The sequence below is a fragment of the Chelmon rostratus genome, chromosome 17 (assembly GCF_017976325.1).
Source record: "Chelmon rostratus isolate fCheRos1 chromosome 17, fCheRos1.pri, whole genome shotgun sequence".
Taxonomy (NCBI): Eukaryota; Metazoa; Chordata; class Actinopteri; order Chaetodontiformes; family Chaetodontidae; genus Chelmon; species Chelmon rostratus.
In genome coordinates, this window is record NC_055674.1 from 21587655 (window position 1) to 21613619 (window position 25965).

The following is a 25965-nucleotide window of genomic DNA, read 5'->3' on the forward strand; positions in this document are numbered from 1 at the left end:
GTACATTACATAGAATGTTTTGGACATAGCATCAAATCTGTTATTTCCTCACACTCTGTTGATAATTTTTTTTTTTTTTTGAGAGTTTGAAGCAAAAATTCTCACATATTACATATTGCACCTTTAAGTTAAGGAAGTTAAGTCGCTCACAGCATGGTCGGGGTGTGTATCCCAAAAGGCAGGTGAACAGTGGAAGTTGGTGAAAAGGATAAGTTAGTAAGAGAGTCCACTTTGCCCTGGATGAGTCACTGGTGGTGAATCCGTATTGAATTCAGTATGTGGAATCAATATTTTTATGTAGGAGTAAAGTCTGCTTTTGTCAGTCTCTAACACATTTCTATTTAAAAAAAAAAATCCCTCAAATGGAACACACCCACGTCTTGCTTATTCATCCTGCCGGTCAGTGTGTGGGCTGGGTCATAGGGAACAAAAGTATCTGTGGACGGGGAAGGCAGTGAGTCCAGCCAGCGCTATGCCCAGACTGTCTCCTACGCTGGCAGCAGCCATGGCAAACTCCCTCTGTCTGTCTTCAGTCTGTGGAGAAGAGACAGACGTCAGGATGAACACACACTAGACGTTTATTGGCGAATGATAAACACAGCTACACGTCAGCTGCACAGGAAGCAGGCTGACATGGCAACGGCTCTTCTCAACAGACACAATGTTTTATATAGGCTGAATAAACCCAGTGCCTCTAACTTAGCAGTTTGTGCTAAGTGCTAAGGTCCCATCAATGACTCACCACCTCCTGCAGATGTTTCTGCAGCTCAAAGGGAGGGACTATGCCCTTTAATAAGGCTTTTAACGTGAAGCATATGTAGCAAGTATTGAGTTTCACTGACAGTAGCATAGAAGCAGCTGGAAATAAACAGTGAATGACACAGTACCTCTGTTAGAGAGCCTGGGAGCAGCAGAATGGTTAAGTTTGACCTGACTCTGTTGTACTGATGGAATTAGTGCTATGTACACTGACTGTATCATGGCGAGATGTTAACATTGAGGTAGTGGTGAGCTTCTGCTAACAGCAAAGAGCTTTTTTTTAATGACATGTGGATACCCTGAATAACAAACAAACTGACCTCCTTGCTGATGAAGTAGAAGGTGTTGACATACGCAGCTCCACCCAGAAGACCCTCATAGAGGACAATAGTAAACACCAGCCAGGCACTGGGCATGAACTGGTAACGCACTGCGAACAGGAGCAGCACTGCGTTCACCACCTGTGGAGGGCGGAGGGGAGGGGAGACAGAGACAGAGACAGAGACAGAGAGCGTGGCAATGAGCACGTTCATACAAGACACAAACTGCACTGAAACCAGATGGATCCACAGTCACAAGCTCACTATTGACAGAAACGTGACACCTTAACAAAAGCAAGCAATCTGAAACAACCAAGCTTCGTAGCTGGTCTTTGTAATACCAACCTGATGTGCATCTGTGCTGCTCTCTGTGGGTTATCACTGTACGTGGTACTATCTAGGTAAGGGATCAGTATTTTGGTTTAAGCTGGTGCATATTTGACATCTGCCGCTGAGTGTGGGTCAGTGCACAACACAAAGCACTCCGATAACTGACATTTTTAATGACAGGTGGTGATGAGGATAGGTGTGTGTGGCTTTACAGAAACAAAAAAAAAAGTATCAAACGAAAATCAGTACTGACTGAAAACTGACATGCAATAATTCTAAACTTTAACTGTGATAACAAGGTTATAATCAAAGTGAAATCAATATAATGCAAATAAAAATGTATATTTAAATGAATATTTTCACTGAAACTGGCAGCAATTACACAAGCCTTCCTCTGTATATGGGGCAGGTTAATGCAGGAGCTGTTAAGGGGGGGGGTGAATTAACAGTGACATCTGGTGGCTTTAACCAGACATGACAGCTGAGGGTTGATAGCGCAGCACTGTGTTTGTAACAGCCAATTAAGTGCAAATATTGGACTGAATAAGAGCTGAACGTAGCATATTAATACTCACAGTGGTTGATATGCCAATATGACGGTGGGAATAAGGTAATACATTTCTGTCATTATAAAATCTATGAGAACTACAGTAGAACAAACAATTCTGAATTCCTTATCCTGTGTCTTAAATGTCTTATTACACATTTAAGCCCTTCTAATAACAGTACAGTTCTGATCTATATTTACTGCACATTTACATTATAAATACAGTACCTAATCTTACTATATTATTCTTTGTGCACACTTTTGTTCCTGTTTTTGCAATACTACCTAGTTGCTGTCTGCATTCCCATGTTTATATATGATGTTGCAACAAAATTATGCTTAGGATCAAGCAACATATCTAATGCACATTTTCCTAGGTAATCTCTGCACCTTTCGGGCTAATAACTTATATCCTCCACCAGGGTGTTTCCCTGACGGTATTTAGTTGCCACTTATGGAAAATAAAGGAATGTCCAACTGAAAAAAGGTGCCACTAAATATATTTGATCCAGGTAGCCTCACATTTTACCCAAAATAAAAATGTCATTTTCTGCTGATTTGCGCTTTATACTTATATGTCTCACCTGTAGCAAAGAGAGAGCCCACAGCTTCCTGATCTTCACACAGCACAGCGAGGATCGAGACACCAACACACCAACCTGATACAGCGTCTGGTACCTGAGCACACACACACCAAATGAATAACCAAACTGAAGTCCACGACATTAAACAACTTGTATGATGTAATTCCTTCAGAATAAGATTCTGGTGAGGTTAACTGACCAGCGATACTGCTCTGCATGGGACAGGAAAAAGTTGGGGAAATACAGAAGTTCCATCTGGAAAGGAAACACCTACATTATTCTGGGATCAATATTATCACAATTACATCTCATACCTCGATACAGCCCGCACTGGAAGCAAGCTGCACTCGGTTTAACAACATGCAGTGAGATGAATGTGGAGCCAGAGGGCAACAGAGAACTTACTAAGCCCTGGTTGATGAAGTACTCAGCAAAGTAGACAAGGCCCAGGGGAAACACAAACCTCAGCAAGCCCTGCTCAGAGGAATCAAGAGGAGTAACAGTGTAACCAGACAAACACTTCAACACTCAAGTCTGAAGTCAAGTGAAGAGCACTCTTACTTTGATGATGCACAGTTTCTCTGTGAAGGTAAGAGGTCCAGTGGTCCTGTCCTCTGTCACATTCAGGGGGAACATGAGAACATGGCCTGTGTAGTTATTCAGTAACACACAGCAGAACCTTAAAATGACACTTCACGAATGTGTGTGTTTACGTATCTAACACATAACATCGATGTCCATCTTCTCATCTCATTCTCGGAAATAAAGCACATGAGTGTATTTCCAAGTATTCATTTAAATGATGGTGGTCAGGTGGTCTTGTAAGTAGGATATAGAGAACTGAATTATGGTATTTGAAGCAGCTGTAATCAATAGTTTTACATTGTAAATGGATCACAGCACTACTTGTATCCTAAAAGTGTCACTGATAGTGACAAACCCATTGACAGTTAGTACTTGGTTGTGGTTGGAGAACACAGTGGAGCACTCAGCAGCTGGAGAGCCAAATATTTTCTCAGCAGTTAGTTTAGACCAAAACAGAGCATCAACAGAGTGACATATAATGAATGATGTGATGTAATGTTTCTCTGTAACTGCCAGATGTGCAAAGAAACAACTGTGTTTTAACAGCTTTACCATATCAGCTTAAAAGGAGAAGTGTCAGTGTTGTGTCACATAAAATCAAAAAATCTAATATTGCAGGTTTAGAGGAACAGTCCATCGTTTGTCGTCTGACTGAGTAACCAGAAGCAGCTACTAAGCAGCGGGGAACCTGGAACCTAGCTGTGCCATCTTGTTAACTCAAGTACAAAGTGTAAATATCAAATCTAAAAATATGAGCTAATATAATGCTCAATTTCTTATTCTGTGTTGGGTCCATCATCTCAAACTTGGATATCACTTTTCACTGCTACACAGAGCAGATAACATCCCACACTAAATCTATGCATATTCAGCTATTTCTTCAAATGAAGACATACTTATCTGAGTGACACATGACATCTAACCAAACCAAGATAAAATAATCGGGGTCACTGAGGTGTCTCACCCCATAAATGATCGAGTCCCAAGAAGTCCTGGGCCATGTTCATAATCTTATATGAATAATACTTAATCTTATTGTATCTTCCTAGAGTTGCTCTAGAATTATGACATTTTCTAAGAATTCTGCCAACAGTTAAGGTTAGAGCCTCATAAAGATTAAAGGTGAGAAAGAAATATTCTCCTAACGCTGGACGGCAGTGAGTTATTTACATCGAATAGTTCTCCTAATTACACCGTGTCTTAACAGAGACAGTGCAATGACTAGGCCTGTCGATTTCACTGTCCATTCCCACTAGATTTTTATCAACCAATCACACCTTTTAAAAGTATGTCATACCTAGCAACAGGATCAACCACGCCTCCTCACTAAGGTAAAGGTTTCCTTCCCTTCTTTGCTCAGAGTTGCTCTGAGAATTTTCCTAAATCACTCCTAAGCTACGTTAGGAGCTCTCTGAGAGGCCTCTCACACTGTCTGTCACTATGACCCCTGGTGTCTGATGCAAACACTCATTTCAAGTTTGAAGTGCATACATAGAACGAGAGAAACCACCTTAAAAGCAAAATCAATTTCAACTGTGCCTCCTTAAGAGCAAAATTAAGTTGAAACTTTTTGCATCCCTTACAAATGTGACATGGTGTTTCATTATTATCTGATTAGATTAAGGCAATGCACTGCTCTTAGGGCCTCCAAATGAATGTATTGCACAACTGCAGATAACCTCTGCTATTAGATTAACCCATTCAACAAGCACCAGAACAATATGCCGGTGCATTTCTAAAACTCCTGCTCTCACTGGATTGTGTGTGTGTGTGTGTGACATGTACCTGGGGTTGACTTCTCCTGCTCCTCTTCTTCTGTTCCATCCACCAGCCGCCGTCTCTCCTCTGAGCTCACAGCTGCGTATTCTGGCTCCCTGCTTTTCCACTGAGGTAATGAAGGTGGAGGAAGCAGCAGCAGGAAATAGCTGGTGGCGGTGTCGGGATAAGCAAAAAGTAAGAACAAAGGAGAATGGTTTCATTAGTATTGTGAGTAAAAGGTTTTAGAAGGAAAGAACAGAGCGCAGACACAGAAAGGGCAAATCTAAGGACTGAAAGCCAGTCAGCTTTAATTTGATCCAATATGAGGCTCTCTTTGGATTCAGTCATGTCATGGATGGCAGGCTGCTGCAGGTATGTGATCAAACAGTCTTTGGAAGGTGAGACTAAAGGGAAATTTTGGACAGCACATCTAAAACAGAGAACAACAGGTAATGAATACAGAACTGGTTGGAGTGCTTCCATGCTTACCTGATCAACATAGCAAACGGGACCACCAGCATGATGAGAAGTGTAATCTGGGGCGACAGGCCGATTTGGGTGAGGCCCGAGTAGAGGAGGGCTCCAGCAACACCTGCACCGCCTGTACCTGAGCCCCAGCCTCCAAGTACGTCCCTGAGGCAGGGGGGAAACCAGTGTTCACAAGCCAAAGCAATGTCTTTAGAGACACATCGTAGTGCATTAAATGACAGACACACTACACACACACAAGCGATACACACACACACACAGCACATGCACAGACATGGTTTGTGAGACCATCAGCAGCTACTTGACATTATTGCTGACAGCCTTCATTGACATGGTTCAATTGTAGTCCAATTATTGTCACATGGCACTGTGGTTGCAAACATATGCAATGATAGGAAACTAAATAATGGTTCACAGTTACTTGTATCATCTGCTGATGTTCAATTTGGATCTTGTCATCTCTTCTCAACTCATATGGATTGGAGAAAGTTATGTGACGTTGGGAAAAAAAGGAAAAATGGAAGGAATAAGTGTTTACCTGCTGAAGAAGACAGTGAGAGAGAGGAAGGACAGTTCTCCCAGTCCAGAGCTGACACTGGCAAAGATCACTCCTAGAAACACAGTGACAGCAAGATTAATTTCATTCATTCATTTAAAATACTCATGAATTACAGAAAGGTAATAATCACAGGGGAATTATTGTTTTGTTTGACCAGGAAGAAGAATGCCATTCAAATATCCCTTTAGATTTTGAGTGTTTGCAACTGTGTAATTAATTAAGTTAGCTGTGAAGTAGTACCTGAATCATTTACTACATGTCCCTCACAGATCATCAGAGTTAGTAGATCCAATCACGTTACCTCCTGTTTCCCATTTCACTTCACAACTGACTTTTAGAGCTTCATCTTTGACCTGGTCACTCAAAATGATGACATTTTACCTACTGATGAACTGTTAATTTAAACACAAGATACTTGTGCTCAAAAAGAGGATTCATTCTCAGTGAAGAACCTTGGAGCTCTAATCTGCCTCTATACCTGCCAAAGAGCAGTGATTCCTAACACGTCTCTGGGGGTCATCAGGTGGAAACCTCCCATCAACAGTGTTTCGCCTATTTCGTCCCACTACGCCTCCAGGAGGCTAGGCGGTGAACTCTGGCGTCCCAGAGTCACCCCCCCTAGTGCCAGTTCAAACTGCTCCTACACAATCCAAACAGCACCGCCACGTTCAACTGACCCAGAGATGCTCCAGGTAGTGGCCAGTACCGATGCTACCATTTAACTATTGCTAATGCTAATGCTAACCACTAAGAAGAACAGAAGAAGACAATACAGTACCGATGCTACCATTTAGCATTAGCTAATGCTAAATGCTAACCGCTACCTGCTAAGAGGAACAGAAGAAGACAATACAGCTAGATTCACCTATACTGTTAACGTTAACTGCTAGCTACCAATACTAACTGCTAAGATACTATCATACTACCACCGCTCTAGCTATTGTTAGCTGCTACAATGCTACCACAGGCCTAGATGCCACATGTAACTGCAGATTGCCGCACTACCATCATCTACACCTGCATCTCACCAACTGCACCAATAAAAGCGGGGTGGGAATACAAACCCTGGTTCAGGTAGGGGGTAGAAAATAAAGAGGTACTTACTGATGAACTGCATTAAACTGCAACTGAACCAGTGAACGGGCAACCGACAATATTCCACTTTTGCAGAAGACAAAGTTGTTTTCTACTGTTTGAATCTAAATCGCATCAGTACATTTAAATAAGGTAATCCTTCATTGATTCCACAGACAGAAAATCACTCTGCCAGTTCACCCTGCAACAATTACATTTACTCAGACTAGGTTTCCAAAATCACTCCCTCGTTCACACATTCACTTCTGACTACACCATCAACAGAGAGTAATAGTTTACTCAATAGTGACCAGTAAGTTAAGATTTTGGACTCTCATCAATCATCGTCATTTTCAGTAGTCACTGACAGGTGAGATGTTGCCCGCCTGCAGACTGCCCGGGAGCAGCAGACCTGTAAACAGGGGCCCAAAGCTCATTCTTGAGCAAGGGCCTGCGAGAAGGCTAACCTGGCCCTGCTGGACTCCGGCTCACAGGGTCAGTGGGACCCTTGCAGGCCCTGTGTCCTCTAACCCTGTGAGCACCGTGATTTCTGCTGACTACACAGACGTCTGAAGGATCATGCAGGGTATGATGAAAACAGTGACTGGAGGAAGGCTGTATTATTGTAATATACACACAGACTAGAGTCTATATCAAAGAAAAGTGCATGCAAATACAAACTTGAACCTAAATGACAGTTCACTTATCAGTCTTAGCGATAAATAATTCTAGCCGGAAGTCATGATAAGACTTAAGTGGTGTCATATTTCTGTGAAACAACTGCACTGAGATAAGCTGACAGGAAGCAGTATCTAACCCATCATCAGTTCCACCACCGATAAAGATAAACGTGACTAAAATGAATAAAAGTTTATTTTTTTAAAATGCGGTCTTTACCGAGAATGCTCATCCACACAGCTGAGGAGAATGACACAAGGAGGAAACTTGCTGCTGCCATGATGGCGCAGAACAACACTCGGATACTGAAAAAAAGGAATTAGGCAGGAAATGAACAATTCGGCACAATGTTTGTTAAAGAGTCACAGTCCAGTTACTCACAGACTGCGTATTTCAGGCAGTCAGGGTGGGTGCTAAAAATAAAAATAAAATGACAGCTGGTGTTCATAAAAATGGTCAACTGTAAATAACAGGCAGCACCAGGATGAAACCACCTCTACTATGGTGGCTTCCATCCATAAAACTGAACAATTGTAGCACATTTCTTCGACACTGCTCAACTAGGAAAGAGGAGCACATCCGTGTTCGCAGCACCAAGGAAGTGTTAACATGCAAGAACAGAAAGGTGGACGCAACTTAGTGAATGAAACACACGCAATGCTGTTCCACATAAATGCTTGGCCTTGGCCACAATTTCAAAATCTGCATTGAAAAAAAAACATCATGCGACGCACATTTAAAACATATCTGAATAACGGTGAATGATGGGACGCCTGTTGGACATTTAAAGTATGGGATTGCTTTAACTGTCTGTGTGGCAAGGTGCAATAACTCCAGAAGTGAGAAAATCATTTTTTTGTTATTTAGGTGAACCAACATTTAAATATTAGCCGTGTGTTGAATTTCCCAGTCGTTTACTGTCTTACCCATAAGGCAGTTTGTGGATCACAAAGGGAGCAAACAGCTTGATGATGAGTGTTGGGAGGATGTCAGCTAACAGCACAGCCTGAGGAGAAAAGCATCACGACTGTCACTCAAGAGAGTCAGAGGACGTTGCCCCTGAAGATAGTGGTGTCCTCTTTTAAATCATTCATTTATATATTTTTATATATGTAAAGCTTCACTTTGCTATTTACAACAGAACACATTCTCTCTTCTGGTACTTTCAATCCCCGTCTCATTGTCGTGTTTGTTTCAGTGCCTGTTTACTCTTTTTTAGCAAACATCTTTCTTGTGTGTGGGTGTCAAACTGATGATTCCCTGTCATACTGGCTAAGGTTACTCTGTGTTGTGCAGTGTCAGTCCATTTACCGCAGTAGAGACAGGATTGCAGTCATAGCGGCTGCTGTTGCTACTGTTCCCACCTTGGAAATCCACAGCCGATGTGGCTGAAGTCTAGATTGAAAAAAAAAAGGAAAAATTTGCTTTATAGCTTCCTGAAGCTTCAAGCCTTTAACAATAACACGGCTCACCGCTAATACGACATATCTAAATGTACGTTTGCCTCCTTACAGGTGCTGTGGTGTTTCCGGACTCTTGTTTTTTGAGGATGTCATGGGCTGCGCTCAGCATGACCACATAAGCAAAGTTGTTGCACAATCCAAGGAGCCTGAGGGGGTAATCAGAGGAGGGGAGAGATAACACAGGGTGAGCAGATTCAGATGCATCAATAACTCAACTGAGCCACTGGCTGAGGTGCTTCTCTTCGAGAGAACACCACCAGACCCGTAGATCTAAATCGCACATGTTAAACGTCTTACTTCAAACAAGCTTAATGTTGTCTTAAGAAAAACGTTCCCTAAATAAAAAAGTGATAAACACATATTATTCAGATGGCAAAAATATAGGTGTTGAAGGCTGAGAATGTTTTGTTTTTGACGCCTGATTCTACCGACATATTTCAGCTGGTATTCAAAAAGTATTGACATATGATACCCTGCTCTCAAAATAATCATAGAAAGGACATCAATAACTTAATTGTAATATGAATGCCGTTTTTACCTTTTCTTCATGTAACACTACTATGCACTTTGACCAGATCGCTCAAACTGTGTGTGGAGCCTCCATGTTCCACAGATACCTCTTATTCTGTCTCATTAATGAACATCTAAATTGTCTTTCTTTCAGTTGACAATTATCAGAAACTGTTCTGGGAACAACAATTCTTCTATTTACTTCTTTAATTATCAAAGATGTCTGGAGTTTCATTTGTTAAAGAAAAATACCATCACACAGAAGGTTTCTGTTCCTTCCATGAGTCAGACTGTGACTGGAGGGGCGTGTGGATGTGCTGTAGCGTTACTGCTAAGAGTACTAAGAGGAAGCTCTGGGTTTTATTGGTTTGGACACACGATCAGTGCTCGTTTCACTTCTATTCTATCTAATACTGCCATTTGCATTTATCACCTTATTTTCTAGAGCACTTTGAAAGTAGCTAGTTATGGAAATTGGTAGCATTAGCATTTGTCTTAGGAAACGTCACGGTATTTCAGCCGTGGAGCAGTCAGTGCTTATGAAAACTAAACCTCCAGAATTGTTGGACACTCACCAAAATCCAGCCCAGTTGCGCCATTGTGTGCAACAACCTGTAGATAATACAAAAACAAGACCTTCAGCGACTCACATAACAATACTGTGTGTCATTTCTCTATCTATAAGTCCAAGTCCAGCACAGTGCTGACAGATGACAGACCCACCATTACTGTCAGAGCGTTGAACAGGATCCGCGTTGACGCTGGCTGCCTGCTCCATGTTTACATAGGAGCGCAGGAGAAAATAAATAAAACCGAACGGACCGGGCTAACACTTAAAACCGTTAAAATACTCAGGAGACATCGTACACTGAGCGCTAACTAGCTACACAAGCTTCCACAACCACAGACGGCAAGTTCACCCCTGACGACGAGCTGTACGCCCCACTGCTTTAGCTCATATTTCTGCTCAATTTTGTAAACTTTGAACGTCACATGAAACGCGGTGTTTCATACAAAAGAACTCCCGCGGAAACAAAGCCAACCCTGAACGTTCCTGTTCGGAGTAGCTATTTAGGATACAAACGTAGCTGGGAACTTTCACGTTTATTACTCTACTGTAAAGTACTAATAAGTAATATCAGTGTAATATCAGAAAGAGGTCACTTTTTAATTTTTTTGTGATTGATTATTTGTGGTGTTGCAGCAACTGTGGTCCAATTCGCTGTCTTCAGAAGTACCTTCACTGACCCTGCTTCCAGCATCACAAGCTGTATGTCATGGAGGAATCAGTGCCTTAATTTTAACCCACCTATTTCACATTTATAAGCAGTATATAACCATTTAATATATGGTTTAGAACAAAAACAACATAACATAAATACAAAGTATTATGTAGTTGTAAGCAACACAAAGGCATTTTTAAAATGTTTGTTAATTTACACTACCGTTCAAAAGTTTGGGGTAGTGTATTTGTTGACAACTATAGGTCCTGTACAAAATAACAATTTACAAAATAATCAACTCAAATGTCCTTATATTTCCAAAAACTATTTTCTACCACACCATAAACCATTCATAGAGTGTTTATATATCTATTATCTATATAATCTAATAATTTCTTATACATGGGAGAAGGACAGTTGGGAGAGTTCCCATACTTGGTCGTGTTCCTATAATTCATATTTCACACCCTGACATTAGAATATTTTGCATTGACTCAGGTGCTTTCAAAAGCGGTTCTTTAAAGTTAAAGTTAAAAAGAGCTCTGGAGCAGAATATTCAGTCTAGGCTTGTTTAAATTATGATGGTAGATCATATTTTAAGAGTTAATACTATATTCTGGACTCATAACCTGACTCATTTATAAAAGTAGTACAACTGTGAGATGCAATTTAAGTTAAGAGTGTAATATGTCTCCCTGAAATGTTGTGGAGCAAAATTATAAGGCCTTATGAAGGAGAAATTCTTCAGCAAAGTATCTTCAAACTGTGCTTCACAGTACTTGAGTAAATGTACTTTTCCACCTGCGCTGTGAGAGGAAAAGGAGGGCTGATAGTGCTGATAAGACTTTCACCTCTCCAGCTGTGCAGGCTTATATAAACCTGCAGCTGCTCCCTCCCAGCTGACAGAGACTCCGTCACTGCCATGGCTTTCTACAAACTTCTCACTGTGCTGGTACTGATCCACAACACCGGAGGTGAGACAGACAGCAAGATATTTAGCTAATGGTGATGACTGATCAAGGTGTTCAAAAATATATTACTGCCTGCAGTGTCTCTATTGTAGATTTTAAGAAAAAGTTTGACATTTTAGGAAATTCACTTATTTAGATCTACCTGTAAAAACTTCCCTGGAAACTCCACAGAATGCCTCTAACAGAGCTTGGATGAGATTGCATTGTTGCCTTTGTAGGTTTGCTCGGTGCTGAGGTGAGGAGCTCCATCGTCGGGGGGCAGAACGCTCCACAGGGCAAGTGGAAGTGGATGGCCTTCCTAAACATCACATCCGATGGCATCAAGAAGTGGCGTTGCGGTGGTACCATCCTCAACAGTGAGTGGGTGCTTACTGCTGCAAACTGCTGGGATAAGTAAGTAGCAGTGAGAGCTTGGATTAGGTTGGTCATATAGGTGTGTCAAGGCCATTATACTGCTTTTAACGGAGCCCCCCAGGAGTCACATGGTAGAAGAAAATAGTGGTAAACCAGGCCTTAATTTGGGGGTGGGCGTGTACAATAAGTCACTCGCACCAGTCTAACCCAACAAGACCTCCTGCTCCTCATTTATGTTTTTTTTAAGGTTCAGTGGGACAGCTTGTGTCCTACAGCTGGACAGTGATCTGCAGTGCCCCTTATATATCATATGCTGTAAATTATATTCTGAAAATATTAACTCTTTTGGGCAGTTCACTATGTTTGCTGCTACTATTATTAATTTCAAAGCATTGCATAGTTTACAAAAACTATGCAACGTTAATGCTAATTGTCAATATACAACACCTGTGCTGAAAATTTAATACGAATTGCTAATAGCCTAACATGCTTGATTATATAGCAGAAACAAGCTGTGAACACAACGCTGACATATCATCACCAAGCTGATGGTGATTTACACACCAAGCAGATAAATGTTCTCATTCATTTGGAGTCATGTTTCTGGCCCTCTGGTGAATCCAGTCCAATATTCGCTGTCACTGTTGGCTCGGTTTTTACCAACTCCTGTCAAAAATATCTGTTCAACAGTTGCGTGCTGGAAAGTCACAAGGCAACGCCAGTTTAACTGATGTCCCACTTCTGCTGAGCCTTCCTCCATGTTAGAATACGAGTGTGGTCATGTGTCATCCATACACGCAGGAAAGCTAATCTGTGTGTGTCTGTGTTGTCAGACATCCTGGGCCTAATATGGCTCGATCGATGGTTTGGATCGGCTCATACAGCCTGCAGAAGGCGTCTGTCCGTTTCGTGGGCATCCATTCTGTCATCTCTCACCCAGCCTACCGAGCACTGGGCAGCGGCTACGTGAACGACATCGCCCTGGTGAAGCTGAAGAAGAAGATCAAATTCTCAGGGCTCGTTTCCCCAGTGAGTCTGGCCAGAGTCGACGACACCTTCACTCCATCATCTGAGTGCTGGATCATTGGCTGGGGGAACATTGGGACTGGTGGTAAGTTCTGTACATAAAGGAGAGACACACACACACACACACACACACACACACACACACACACACACACACACACACACACACACACACACACAAACAGAATGGCTTTGGCTGAGCCTGCATATGAGTTTAACCCTGCTGATAAATGGGCCACAACCATTAATCATATTATCGACAAATTTATTTAAGTGTTCTTTCAGGGGAATAATCAACAGCTACTCATAAACTTGACCACACCAAAACCAATGTGTGAAAAAGGCAAGCTGCAGGTTTTTTTTATCATGTTGGTCTCTTTTCTGAAGTCCTCAGAAAGTTTTTACCCTTTGGTTTTTGTACAGATTAGAGATCCCCTCCAAATCAGTCACCTTCTCTTGGGCCCCTCCAAGGCATGGAAAGGATCTGCTTTAAAAGATAAAAAAAAAGAAAAAAGATTTCATTCTGATATGACTTTCCCACAAAAAAAAGTTAAATTACTGTAAATTCTCTTGTCAAAGCTCAGCAAACAGCCCGTGGTGTGGCCAGTACAAACAAAATAAAGGCTGGAGAGAAAAACAATGAGGGGGTGGAGTTACCCGTAGCTGACTCCAACTGCTCACATGATAAATGTGGTATAATGTACATTTCCACAGCACTTATTCCATAAGTACAACAATGGAGTCATGCCATACTCTTCTCTCTGCTACTCCGACTTTCTAATAATGTTTCCACAGTTAATAGCAGTCGATTCATCCTTGCTGTATTGATGATAAACTGCTGTCAGCACCTAACACCGTGATTTCACATTAAAAGCAGGTGAAAAATGAAATGGAGGTCTGCCTGTAATAAAAGCCCAAATAAAGGCCACCTGCCACTGAACTAACAAGTTTTTACTATTCGAACATTTAAACCGATTTTCCCCGTTTCCACTGATTGTGCAAAGCTAAGCTAACCAGCTGCTGGCGGTAGCCTCATATTTATTGTACAGACAGGCTTGGTCTCACTCCACTATCTGTCAGATTTGCAGCCAGTGACACAAAACGACATGCTCTCACCTCTCGAGGCTTAGTTAACCAACAGGATGACCTTGGTGCCTTCCATTAAACACAAAAGCCCCCAGCCATAAATAACCTCATTCTGTGTGTGTGTGTGTGTGTCAGTTCCTCTGCCGGATCCAGAAACCCTCCAGCAGCTGAAGATTCCCATCATCCCTCAGAGTGTGTGTACTGCGAAGTATCCTCAGCTGACAGCTGACATGCTGTGTGCAGGAGACCTGGCTGGAGGGAAGGATGCCTGCACAGTGAGTTTTTACCACTGAAGTATGAATGAATGAATGAGCCTCGGTGGGAAGCACCTGCCTACACTACTCAGGTCTACATGGAGTAGCTACAACTAGCTCCAAGTCAAGCAGGGACTGACCAAAACTACCATAGCTGTCTTCTGTATAAACTCAACAAGGTAAAAGTAAGGTGGAACGACCTACCCAATGAGTGTGTATGTTTCTGTGCTTCCAAAGGGGGACTATGGCGGCCCACTGGTGTGCCACACATCCAGAGGCTTTGTGCAGGTGGGCATCATGAGTTACGGCAGTCAAGACGGCTGTGCTCTCGCAGACCGCCCCGGCGTCTACACCCAGGTGTCCAGGTATCTGGACTTCATCAACGACTACATCCACCGCGGCGAGGAAGCCTCTGCCGAGGTCTAAGCTTGTAGGAAGCTGAAGCCGTCCAGCCCGCTCACCTGACGACCCGCCATGCTCTTCGGTGGAACTGTCCATGGTTCCACATGTACTCGGCTTTGTTAAAAAAAAAATCTTTGCATTAAAGCTTTAAAGCATCAAATTGAGTGTCACGGTGTGTTTTTGATAAAGCCCGTTAAGCACAGACAAAAACAGACATCTTCATTCATAGACACAGAATATAACCCCAGACAAACACACCAGTCCTTTCCATCACCTGAAGAATCCACTGCAGATGTCTTCAAAACATCAAACATTAAGAAATAAGCTTATATACTGTAATCAGGGTTGGCTATGCAGTATTTTAATCACCTAGATTTTTCTTTTCCAGAATACCACCACAGGTTTGCTTGGCCTTCCAGTACTTATATGACTTGATTCAACCAAAACCAACAGGATGTGCTTTCTGTTAAACATCAAAAACTCCAGCCATAAATACAGAGGGGGGCCTCAGTGAGATTAAAAATCCCTCGTAGTCGTTATAGATAGCAGCAGTGTACAGAACACAAACCATTTCAGACAGACTTCTAACAATTTAGATAAAATAATCAATATAATAATAAAAGTGTAGTATAATAGTATAAGTAGTATAATAATGTTTTAGCTTGGTTTCAATCTTATTTAAGTGATTATAAGACAGTTTTTATCAGCCCGGGTGATCATGTATCAGAGATCAGGTATTCCTCAAGGTAGCATTCTTGGCCCAATTCTGTTTTCATTATACATGCTCCCACTAGGAAATATCATCAATCAACTACCATTTTTATGCTGATGATGCTCAATTGTATATCTCTACCCCACTGCACTGGCTTAATCTGGTTTTTAATTTTGAATAATGTTATAACCCAGGCTATTGCTATTTTATTGTTTTATTGCCATTTTATTGTTTTGCTTCTTTCTTGATGTCTTTTTATTCTGTTTTGTGAAGCACTTTGGGCTGCATGATTGCATGAAAGGTGCTATATAAATAAAAGTTGGGTTGAGTTGAGTTAATAGAAGTGTAAAAATTTCCCTGCAGCTCTCCTGTGCTCCTCACTTTATTCACTGATTTATGATGGAATACACACATTAATTAACATCAATGCATGTATCTGTGTCAGGCTGACTTTCATCTGCAGCCCCTGGGCAGGTGGATGTTATGCATGAAAGAAACAAGACAGACATGAATCAGCTTCTGGACCACATTTTTCACAATGAAATGAAACCTCCAGTACAGATGGCGCTGGTGGAGGAGTCCATCACTCAAACACTTTGGTTGCATTAAAGGAGTCCTCCAACTATTTCTTATTGTACTTCCTCAAAGCTGGGGGAGTCACAAGAGATTTCACTGCAGGATAAAAACCTGCCAATCAGCAGAAGCCTGACTCATCAGTCAACCCACTGACACACATTCTGATACAGCAAAGAGTGAAAGAGCATGTGTAGCTGTAAAGCTCTGCGACAGGGCCCGCAGCCCTGCATGCTGCACATGTTTAACCAGATTGCTGGTAATACTAACGACTGACTGGTCACTCCTGGATGAAGCTATCTTGGACAGTATTTTGCTTTGAAACGTTACTCTAAGGAATGTATTTTTAAAACGTGTTTTAAGCATAAAGTGAAAAGAATAATAAAACCCAGTCTACACCCAAGACCAAAGGCCAATTACAAGTGTACCTGCAGCTCATGTTAGAGCATATAATGTATGTTTAGGTGTGTTTCCTGTATGTAGTCCTTTCTTATGTATGAGCAGCTTCAAACAAACACGAGTAAAATAAGCAGATGTTAATGTCTTACCTGTCATTTATGACAAACCTTAAAAATGATGTGACTTCATATCAGGATGCTTTAACTTCAGTTTATTCTTTTGCTCATGGTACCCAAAACAAAAGGTAGATATTTTTTTTTAGAAATTGTTGAATTGCTCTGTACTGTATTTTACTTGAATAAGCATTTTACTAAGTTATATGATTATGAATGTTATTTTTTATAGTTTAGGTTGTAGATGCCGGTCATAGCCACATGCACACATAAATAAATGACGTGTTACATGAATTAGCACCTCTACTCTTTTAAGACTGCTCATTAGAGTAATAATTACTCTAGTAAAAACACGTTGATAATGGGCATAGAAGGGTTAGATGTCTTACTTTAACCCCTGAAAACATATATTTCTGTTTTTCTGTCCAACTTCGAACAGTTTATTTCACAAGAGTAAAAAAGGTCACAGCATCTACATCCATCCACCAATCAGGATTATTTGAGTAGGTATCTGATGGCAGCTGTGGGGATGTTTGCTTCTCTTACCAGGTCACTGTTAATCAAACCTCACACCCACACCCCCGATGATGACCCACAGATGAGTTTCTTTAACCAACCATAACTTCAGTTGTTGCTTGTTTTGTCATGAATCTTTACTGTCATAGAAAAGTACTTCAGATTTTAAAAAAAAGGACCTTTCAGTCAGATGAGAGGGTCAATATCAGTTAGCTGTGTGTGGATTCAGCGGAGACGTCGGACATTTTTAGGATAGTTTACGCAAAGACTAGAATCACCGGAACCAGCGAGGCTCCATCAAAAGAAAAAAAAGTCTCCGAAATCTTCTTGTTCTTCTGTTTTTTTACATGCTGTGTTTTGTTAGCAAGCAATCAAGTCACCATCACATCTAAAAGTCATCTGTGTCACAAAATCTGTTTTTTCTTTTGTTGGAGCTACGATAGCCTCTACTCTTTGTGATTAGCTTGACCGAACACCTAGAGATGAATCTGATACACAGCTTCTTATCTATCAAGGTGATTTAAAAACCAATGCATGTTTCCCAGAGTGTCAGTGTTTCTCTTCACGCTGTATTATACACGTACACAGGTAGCACCTTTCAGTACATTTCCTTTGGATTGTGCAGTCACTGAGCATGTTTTAGACCACAGCAGATGGAGCACCACTTTGACCTTGTTCCCCCTTTTTCCCCCCTCATGAGCTCGAGTTCATATCTGGATAGGCAGTTTTACTTCTCATCAAAAGGCACATACATAAGTCAATGCACTACAGGCAAACCTTCACCCAAAATAAATAAACTAGTGAGTTGACAATGCAGCTATTTTCTGCGCGACTCTGACAGTTACTGATCTCTCTGCTTTGGTGGCTCAGTAACAACTTTGGGTAAAATGACGTTCCAGCTCATCCTCATAAAATCTTTGTCTTCAGGATAAAAACTCTTCAATTTCTGTGAGGTAACTTTCCAAATAATAATAAAAAAAAAAGAAAGTAAAGTAACCAGTTAAAAGACCATCGTTATCCTGGAAATCCCATGAGTCATAAAACAGTTTGTTACTTTATGGATGTGGTCTGCTGATCAGTCCATCCATAGTCCAGCATCAGTCTCTTCCTGGATAACTCTTGTTGAGGTTACAGTATGTGTCCTGGCTGATCATTGGCCACCTCTACATGTACACACCTAACTTCACCTGAAGGTTTTTATCAAACTCCAACTGCATCTCTCTGCTGCATTAAGAACTACGACAGCTTGTCCTCTGTGTGTTCATCACCAGCAAACTGAACCAAAGTCGGTGGTGAACATTTAGACTGGGCTGTCTTTCAGCAGGTAAGACGGCTTGATGAAGACCTTGGCGTGAACCTACTTGAATTCTGGACATGAAAATGTTTTGAAGGCGTTGAGTGTTTTGTGGTTTGAGAATGGTTAGCACATGTAGAGGCAGCCATCGTCGTGCTCATAGTGGCAGCAGTGTGCTGGGCTTCTCCTGCAGCTCTGTACAGGCATCTGAGAGAAGCTGAGGAGGGCTGCTGTCCGTCTCTGTCTCTGGCACGGACTCGTCCTTCCTCTCAGACTCCTCTGCTTTCTGTTTCTCTGCCTTGGTCTTGAACCTCAGCCCGTGGCCTGTCAACCAAAGGACATACAGATTATTTTCACTCTTGACTTTTTTCCTTTAACTGAATACTCCATGTAATGTCTTTTTGCTGACTTGGGGTGTTAAGCTTGATTTGTTCAGGCTGTCAGTCAAACTCTGGGGAGGACAACCAGACCAAGATTACCTGAAAAGGAGGGTAAAACTTGCCCTAAGGATGCCAGATCCCCCAATCGATATGAGTGATATGTAGCCTTATGTGACATGTCATACGACAGTGAAAAGGAGGTAAAACAGACGACACCTGTTGGCCGATAACGATCCTCCTGTAATATGATTCAAAATACCTCTTTTCTGCCCAGTGTCTGTGTGTTCATCTCTATTCATGATATAAGAGTCCCAGTTACAGTCTGGGAAATAATAACACACCGAATCAGTTGTTTCTTCTGCTGTGTGACGCCGGACAGGACAGAGTCAACACATGACATTCAGCTCAGTGCTGCATGACCTGATTTCCCCACCTGGGTCCATACAGTGCTGATGATGCAGGATGACGTCACCAAAACTGGCCAATCAGTGAAGCACTTGTCAGTTTGTAATAAATCAGTGTTGACATGAATGACACCAAAGCTAAAACACAACAACACATCAGATTTTTCATTAGTCTGGACCGAAAGAACCAAACTACAGGTGTTCAACCAGCTGATCAGAAGGCAAAAGAGTTTCACTTCACAATGATATGAAAGAGAGGAAAAAACAAAACTTCACATCTGACAAGATGTTGTTGATGAAAACACAGATTTTTTTGGATATTCATAATAATATGATAAGACCCCAAAAATAGTCAGATTAGCGATAAGATGACCAGTTTTTGGTTATTAAAAAAAAAAACTGCACACAGCACTCACTTCCTGACCCTGTTTTCTGTGTTTTTGTGTGTGTGTGTGTGTGTGTGTGTAGGTGTACTGACTTGGACAGTCTGCCACCTCTTTGTAGGCCTTCTTCTTACAGCAGCCTCGACACAGGCTGAAGACACATTTATTTCCCTGCAGAGTAAAAGAAAACATATCAGCACTGCTTCAGTGATCAAATAAATGCACTGGACATTTCCTCCTGATTCGTTGGTCAGGTTTAACAAAGCAGCAGGCAACACACACATGCACAGATGCCTTTAGAGAAGGACACCGTTTTCAATGGAAATGCTTTCAGATACTGGATCTACAACTCAATTTAACAAACAACTTATTGTTTAACTATTGAACTCATTGCAGGCTCTTCTGTGACCATTAATCAATCATCAATCATTACCTTTGGGTTCCCACACTGTTCACATTTGATGTACTTGGCTGCAGAAGGGAAGAAGAGAGAGGCTGTCAGATCTCAGCAGTGTTCTACGTCAACGTTTCAAAGAGGAGGTCAGCAGTTTGAGCTGCGGGAGACAGGTCGGACTCACGTTTCTGCTCAGGACAGAAGTTCTTTTTGGGGTTTCGAGATCTCTTCTTCTGCTTGTTTTTGGAGAGCCTGTCAGCTGTTCCGTCTGAGTCCTCCAGTGCCCTCTTCTGACACACTGTCTTCTTCACCTCTGAACCCTGGCTGTTACCGTTGGCAACTGGCTCCTTTGGCCTGTAAGGCAAGTCAGTAATGTTACTATGTAAGAGCATTTTCACTTTGACGTGTCTGTAGTGTAGATAGTAGTGTAGAGTGTAGATTACTCTGCTGTGGAGTGGACGTCTACTATAATGATGCATGGGAACTGTATCTAACTGTCTCAATGAAAAGATCATACAGAGAAAAATGAAAACAAAGAGCGGTGACTCACGGTGGTCTGACATACGGCTGGCAGATCCAGTGGGGGAACGGCAGGCCGCCCTCCTTCTCTTCCACTTCCTTTCCTTTGGCTATCTCCTCCTGTACAGACAGACATATAGCTACTGGTACAGAAGACCGTCTCCACCAGTTCTCCTGGTTGGCTCAGTACCACTCATTAAATGGCTCTATGTCACTGTGACAAGCTGGATCTAAAAGATTAGTGGGCCCTGGTTGTGTAGGGGTCAAATTTGTTTGCCATCTGGTGAGCAGAACAAGGTCACTGCAACAACTAACATGCAATCTGTACCTGGATATTTTATCTGGATAAGGGAATAATGCATGTTAATGCAATATATACTGTCGATGCACATGTCTGTATCAGCCAGACCACAAATGGAGAAGGTCTGGCTCGCACTGTGACTGAATCTGAGACAGGTGTAAATGACATCTGTGCAATTTTCACATTTTTAAGAAAAACTCCTTCTTGATAACTGGAGAGAGGACGGCTAACTCTCAAGATCCAGAAAGCAAGACCTTTTGAGGGTCATGTGACTGTGTCTCATCCTGTGATCAGGTTAGTCATGAGATGATGGTCTAAACAGTTGTTTCACTCTTTAACATGTGGACTTTGCTGTGTGAATTAGCTTGTTGTCTCAGCTTGTTTTCCCTTAACCTTAATCCATTTTCTAAATGTGTAACAGCTCTTTATTAAAGGTGCAGTGCATTTATTGTAATACGATGTGAGAAACCTTACAGGTGTAAATGCAAAGGCCTGTGATGAGATGTCACTCTCCAGATACAGACTTCATGTTAATACCAGGAGGAAATAGGTCAGGATCATTTCTGATGCTACACTTAGCGCACTAGCCAATGAATAACGCTGCTTAATATCACACAGTATGACTCCTCTCATTGCTTCAGCATATCGTTGTTGTGGTGAGATAGTATTTTTTCCCCTTCTATGCCCAAACATGATGCGTCTGACTACTACAGAGAACAGACTGATCTGTATTTATAAACCAACCTAACACAGCCTTGTGTTTTATGGAGGTAGTGATTATTTTAAGCAGTTCAAAGCGCCTGCTTCTCGTCTCTCCTCTCTCTCCCTCTGGTGCTGCTGAATATTTAGAACAACAGATTCACTGTTTCCTCTTCCTAAGTTGTACATCTTTAAAATTGCTGTTTGCTGTTACCTGGCAGCGCAGCCTCAGCTGTTTGCTGACATCGGCCAAAGCCTCGAGGGTCTTCACCTTAGCCAAGTCCTCCCTCAGGTCCTGGTGAATCTGTAGCCTACAGACACACACACACAAATCACATGACTGCAAGGGTGAAGAGGTTCAGCTACTATACAGCTATACATTGGGCAAGATGTACAATCTGATCTGATTCCCTATTAAAAAATCCAAAGAGTGATAGACACAAGCACAGAACATTTCACCTGAAGCTCAATATCAGCTTACGGTGACTACAATGCTTCAAATATGGATGCTGCTGCAAAGAAGCTACAAACTCTAAGGAGATGCTTCACACACACACACCTTCAACCCCACAGCACAGAAGAGCTATACAATCTGCACAGTTTCAAGGTGGACACAGAAGAATAGTGTCACCAATTCAGTATTGGACCAAATGTGAAATATGAAGCAACTGTGAAGCAACACGTTTGCCTTTTATTCCAGGCCTAAGTACATGCATACATGTACAAACAGAGAGTGACATACGTGTGGTGCCAGAGCTTGAAGAGGTGGGCTCGTACGTAGGACAGAGAGCAGGGGGGATACTGCTTCACCACCTCTAGATACTCCTCAGCCATCTCCCACACCGGAGGGCTGCATCCCTCAAACAGTGCTGGGTTGTGGAGGTTCCCCTCTAAAAATAAACCAAAAATGCACACAAATCAGTTTCAAATATCAGCTCTTAACACTGAGGAAAAAGTGTGTGTAATCAACATAAACCTCAAAACTATAAAACGAGACACTAGATGTGAATTCCTAACCTGCACTCATAACTCCCTGCACCCCCGTCTCCTGAATGCAGCGCTCCACATCACTCAGGTGCTGAATGTTGCCATTTGCAAACACTGGAATATTTACTGCCTTCCTGTATCAAAAACACACCAAACAGTCATTGAGGGCAACGCTAAGCACCATGAGTCATTTGATTTTGTCAAAATATAGCATGAAGGACCTCTTAATTATTAGCTGGAAACCATTGAAAGAGCAAATGTTTATGTTCCAGATGACACGACGTACCGTACTGCCTTGATGTGCTCCCAGCTAGCGATGCCTGTCATGGCTCCTTTCTGGTCTTTGGTTCTGCCATGCACTGTCAACAGCTGGGAAGAGATTTGACAAAGCCTGATTCAGTACTTTTTAAGACCTTTCATAATGCTCCCTGAAACTGCATTAAAGATAGGGATGGTACGATTTTACCAGTACTATTACTGATACTGCTCATCAATCGGGCACTTTAACAGCACTTCAATATGTTCTTATTGTTATTTTTTAAGTGAAAAAACAAATTAAGAACAGAATTAACATGTATTTTCTTATATGTATGTATGTATATAAATTAATATTCTTGAGGATCCACAGCAACAGCATTGTTTTGAACAAATCACTATTACTGACTATAATCTGATAATTTACATGTAAAATAAATATAATTATTTACAGCAAAAGGTACAGCAAGGTTTTGAACTAATCACTGTTATGGACGCTTTAATGTTGTGATGCTGCACATGAAAACAAATCTAAATCTGCAGGTATGCTCTTCTGATTGGACCCTGACCAAAACCAGTCCGCTGCTAAATTAGCCAACTTATTTACTTCATATGCTCGTCGTCAGATAGTAACTTGACAACTTCACTGTTGAAATGTGATTGACAGCCTGTAACATTAGCTAACAACCCGGACTGAGTGTCCAGAAGATGCTGTGAGCCATCTAAAACTAGGACTGACAATCTCTATTTAAACTCTGAACACAGAACCAGAGAAGCAGCGGATTCTCATTTAAATCACTGTGACCGCACCTGACATCCAGCCTTCTCCAGCATCTGGGCATAGCGGACCGTCTTTTCCAACTCCTTGAATACACGGATCTTACAAGTGATGGGCACAGAGAGCTTTTCGTTGGCTAACCTGACTGCAAAACAAGAGGGAAATGTGAAGTGTTTGAGAGAGTAAAACTGTGATGTTTTGTACAACAGAAAAACTGTTTATTTCTAGAGTCTCAGAGTCCAACATTGAATTAATCTTACCCATTTTCTCTAACAGCTCCCATTCATCTTGTAGGAAAACTCCATAGTGCCCTTAGAAACAAGCATTTAGACAGGTTAGTTTCCTCTGATGTCTGCAAGGTCAGTGTCTTTTTTCATACAACCACTAGGAGTCACCAAAGTGAGACGTTTGGGGGTTCATTTCAGTAGGAACTGTGCATACCCCTCTTAGCGATCATCTGCGGACAGCCCAGATTGAGGTCGATAGCATCGCAGTAGTCCTGGGCCAGCAGAGCTGCCTTAATGAACACCTCCGGATCATTGGCACAAAACTAGAAAACAGGCAAACAGGCAATACAACCCTGTGATTTACTGCCATAACATGAGGAAGGTAAGGTGTGAAATCACATTAAATGCCTTTTTGTGACAAGCCTGTCACAACCGCACAAGATCAAAATGCTGGGAAATTTCCAGCGATGCCACAGTCTACCACCATTATCAACCTGTACATGAGCCTGCCTGTGTGGTTACTCACCTGTGTGATGAGAGGTCTGTCCTCTTCACACACCTCATTGTAGAGGTTTTCCCTCCTGTAGTTGGCATCACGAACAAACACCTGAGCGTGCAGCATGGGGGTGTAGCAGAGCTGAGCACCGTGCCGGCGGCTCAGCAGACGCCAGGCCAGCTCGCTCTGGTCCACCATGGGCGCCACCACAAAGCGTGCTTGTTTCAGGGTATCCCTCCAGAACTCAAAGCCCTGGAGCTTGGCCATCACAGCCGACTTCACTTGCAACACAGCAGACTCTGCACAGATTAAGAAAAGGTTCCCCATGTGTGAAATATACACTTCCTGATTTTGTTGTAGCTCCTAGCAGTTCCACCAAATCCACATATTTCCTCCAAGAAGCTTGTCAATTTTTTTGAAACTATTCACTGTGTTGAATTTCAAAGAATGACAGAGGAAATCTGGAGATGAGGGAGGCCAATTACAAAATTGGGGAATGCTTTGTCAAATGTGCAACCTTTGACTACTAAAGATTTCTCTGGCTCTAAAATGTAAGGAATTCCTTCTGTAGTTTGGCGTCTCTGCTCTCTATCCAATCCCACCACAAGCCCTTTATAACTAACCTAATACGACGATCTTAGTTTCAACCCAGCACACATGAACCTCCCCCAGCTAACGTTATAAAGTGACTACCAAGTGGCTGCCAGTTAAATACTGAAGTAAGTCGTTTAGCCAGTTGTTGGTGTACGCTAAAGTGAGATGTTATGGACGTCGACGACTTCAGAGTGAAAATTGTAGCTAGCTTCACACTTAAGATGCTGTATCTTAACTAGCTATATTACAATCTTAGCCAGCTTTCACTTCTTTCCTGCAGTAGCAAGAGCTAAGCTAACGACTCAAATTTCTTGTTGGTTTCGAGTGTTTCTGCTTTTCACTTTCTACTGCGTGTCTCCATAGTTATTAGCACTTGCCACAAACGATGACTAACCTTTCTGTGTCTGTGCTGTACTGTGACTTAGCTAGCAGAGCAGCTGACATGAGCACACGATGCACCACCGCGGGACACAATTAGTACAAGTTTGACAGAAAATGTATAACAATTACGTTTCTCCATGAGCATGACGCGCTCCTCTGTCCATGTACTAACTATACTTGCCAAAAATATTTTGATAGTTAGTTGTTCCACCTGTAACGCAGTGAGATGTGTGGAGAATTCCTGGCGCAGCACTTTCCAAAGGTGTGCAGCAGCGAAACAGCACCGGCGTGAAACTTTTCCTACGCAACCTTTCCTGTTAGTTGCGAGCCTTGAACGTAATTGGTTGGGGGACTTCTTCTTCTTTTCGTTTAATGGCAGATTTAATGACGTTAAGAGTTTATAGCGCCACCTACCGTAGGGGAGATCACATACGCGGTTAAATATCACTAGAGCAAACTAAGTAGATAGCTGCGTTAACTCCCTAGATTTATATACTTAGCTGGATCTTGTCATCTAACCTTGTATCCTTCAAGAATTCAATTAAAGCTTTCTGGACATCCTTGACTCCCCACCAATTGTCCTCTGTC

At 42.0% G+C, this 25965-nt stretch overlaps 3 protein-coding genes across 6 annotated transcripts; 1 reads left to right on the plus strand and 2 right to left on the minus strand.

Moving 5' to 3' along the window:
• Positions 1-10: 10 nt before the first annotated feature.
• Positions 11-10628, minus strand: cln3 (CLN3 lysosomal/endosomal transmembrane protein, battenin). Of its 2 annotated transcripts, none has more exons than XM_041956900.1 (15): positions 10380-10628; positions 10232-10268; positions 9196-9292; positions 8995-9078; positions 8610-8689; positions 7903-7988; positions 5911-5983; positions 5373-5516; positions 4911-5050; positions 3102-3154; positions 2946-3014; positions 2740-2795; positions 2541-2634; positions 1080-1220; positions 11-534 (listed from the first exon to the last, which is right to left on the minus strand). In XM_041956900.1, the coding sequence occupies exons 1-15, from the start codon at positions 10432-10434 to the stop codon at positions 418-420; spliced, it is 1326 nt and encodes a 441-aa protein (XP_041812834.1). In that variant the 5' UTR covers positions 10435-10628; the 3' UTR covers positions 11-417. The 2 variants fall into 2 exon arrangements, with proteins under 2 accessions (XP_041812834.1, XP_041812833.1); XM_041956899.1 differs by having other exon boundaries at positions 3102-3187.
• A 1164-nt stretch (positions 10629-11792) lies between these two features.
• On the plus strand, positions 11793-15124 carry LOC121621371 (tryptase-2-like). The gene is made up of 5 exons (XM_041957809.1): positions 11793-11853; positions 12069-12243; positions 13038-13315; positions 14452-14591; positions 14808-15124. Exons 1-5 carry the CDS (start codon positions 11802-11804, stop codon positions 14994-14996), a joined length of 834 nt encoding a protein of 277 aa, XP_041813743.1. The 5' UTR covers positions 11793-11801; the 3' UTR covers positions 14997-15124.
• Positions 15125-16905: 1781 nt separating this feature from the next.
• On the minus strand, positions 16906-25647 carry dus1l (dihydrouridine synthase 1-like (S. cerevisiae)). 3 transcript variants are annotated; one of them, XM_041957009.1, is made up of 14 exons: positions 25589-25647; positions 24433-24701; positions 24121-24229; positions 23940-23990; positions 23712-23824; positions 22933-23015; positions 22677-22780; positions 22402-22549; positions 21874-21970; positions 20691-20779; positions 20325-20494; positions 20180-20217; positions 19842-19917; positions 16906-18903 (listed from the first exon to the last, which is right to left on the minus strand). In XM_041957009.1, exons 2-14 carry the CDS (start codon positions 24667-24669, stop codon positions 18737-18739), a joined length of 1482 nt encoding a protein of 493 aa, XP_041812943.1. In that variant the 5' UTR covers positions 24670-24701; positions 25589-25647; the 3' UTR covers positions 16906-18736. The 3 variants fall into 3 exon arrangements, with proteins under 3 accessions (XP_041812943.1, XP_041812942.1, XP_041812944.1); XM_041957008.1 differs by lacking the exon at positions 25589-25647 and adding an exon at positions 25507-25562; XM_041957010.1 differs by lacking the exon at positions 25589-25647 and adding an exon at positions 25391-25439.
• Positions 25648-25965: the final 318 nt, after the last annotated feature.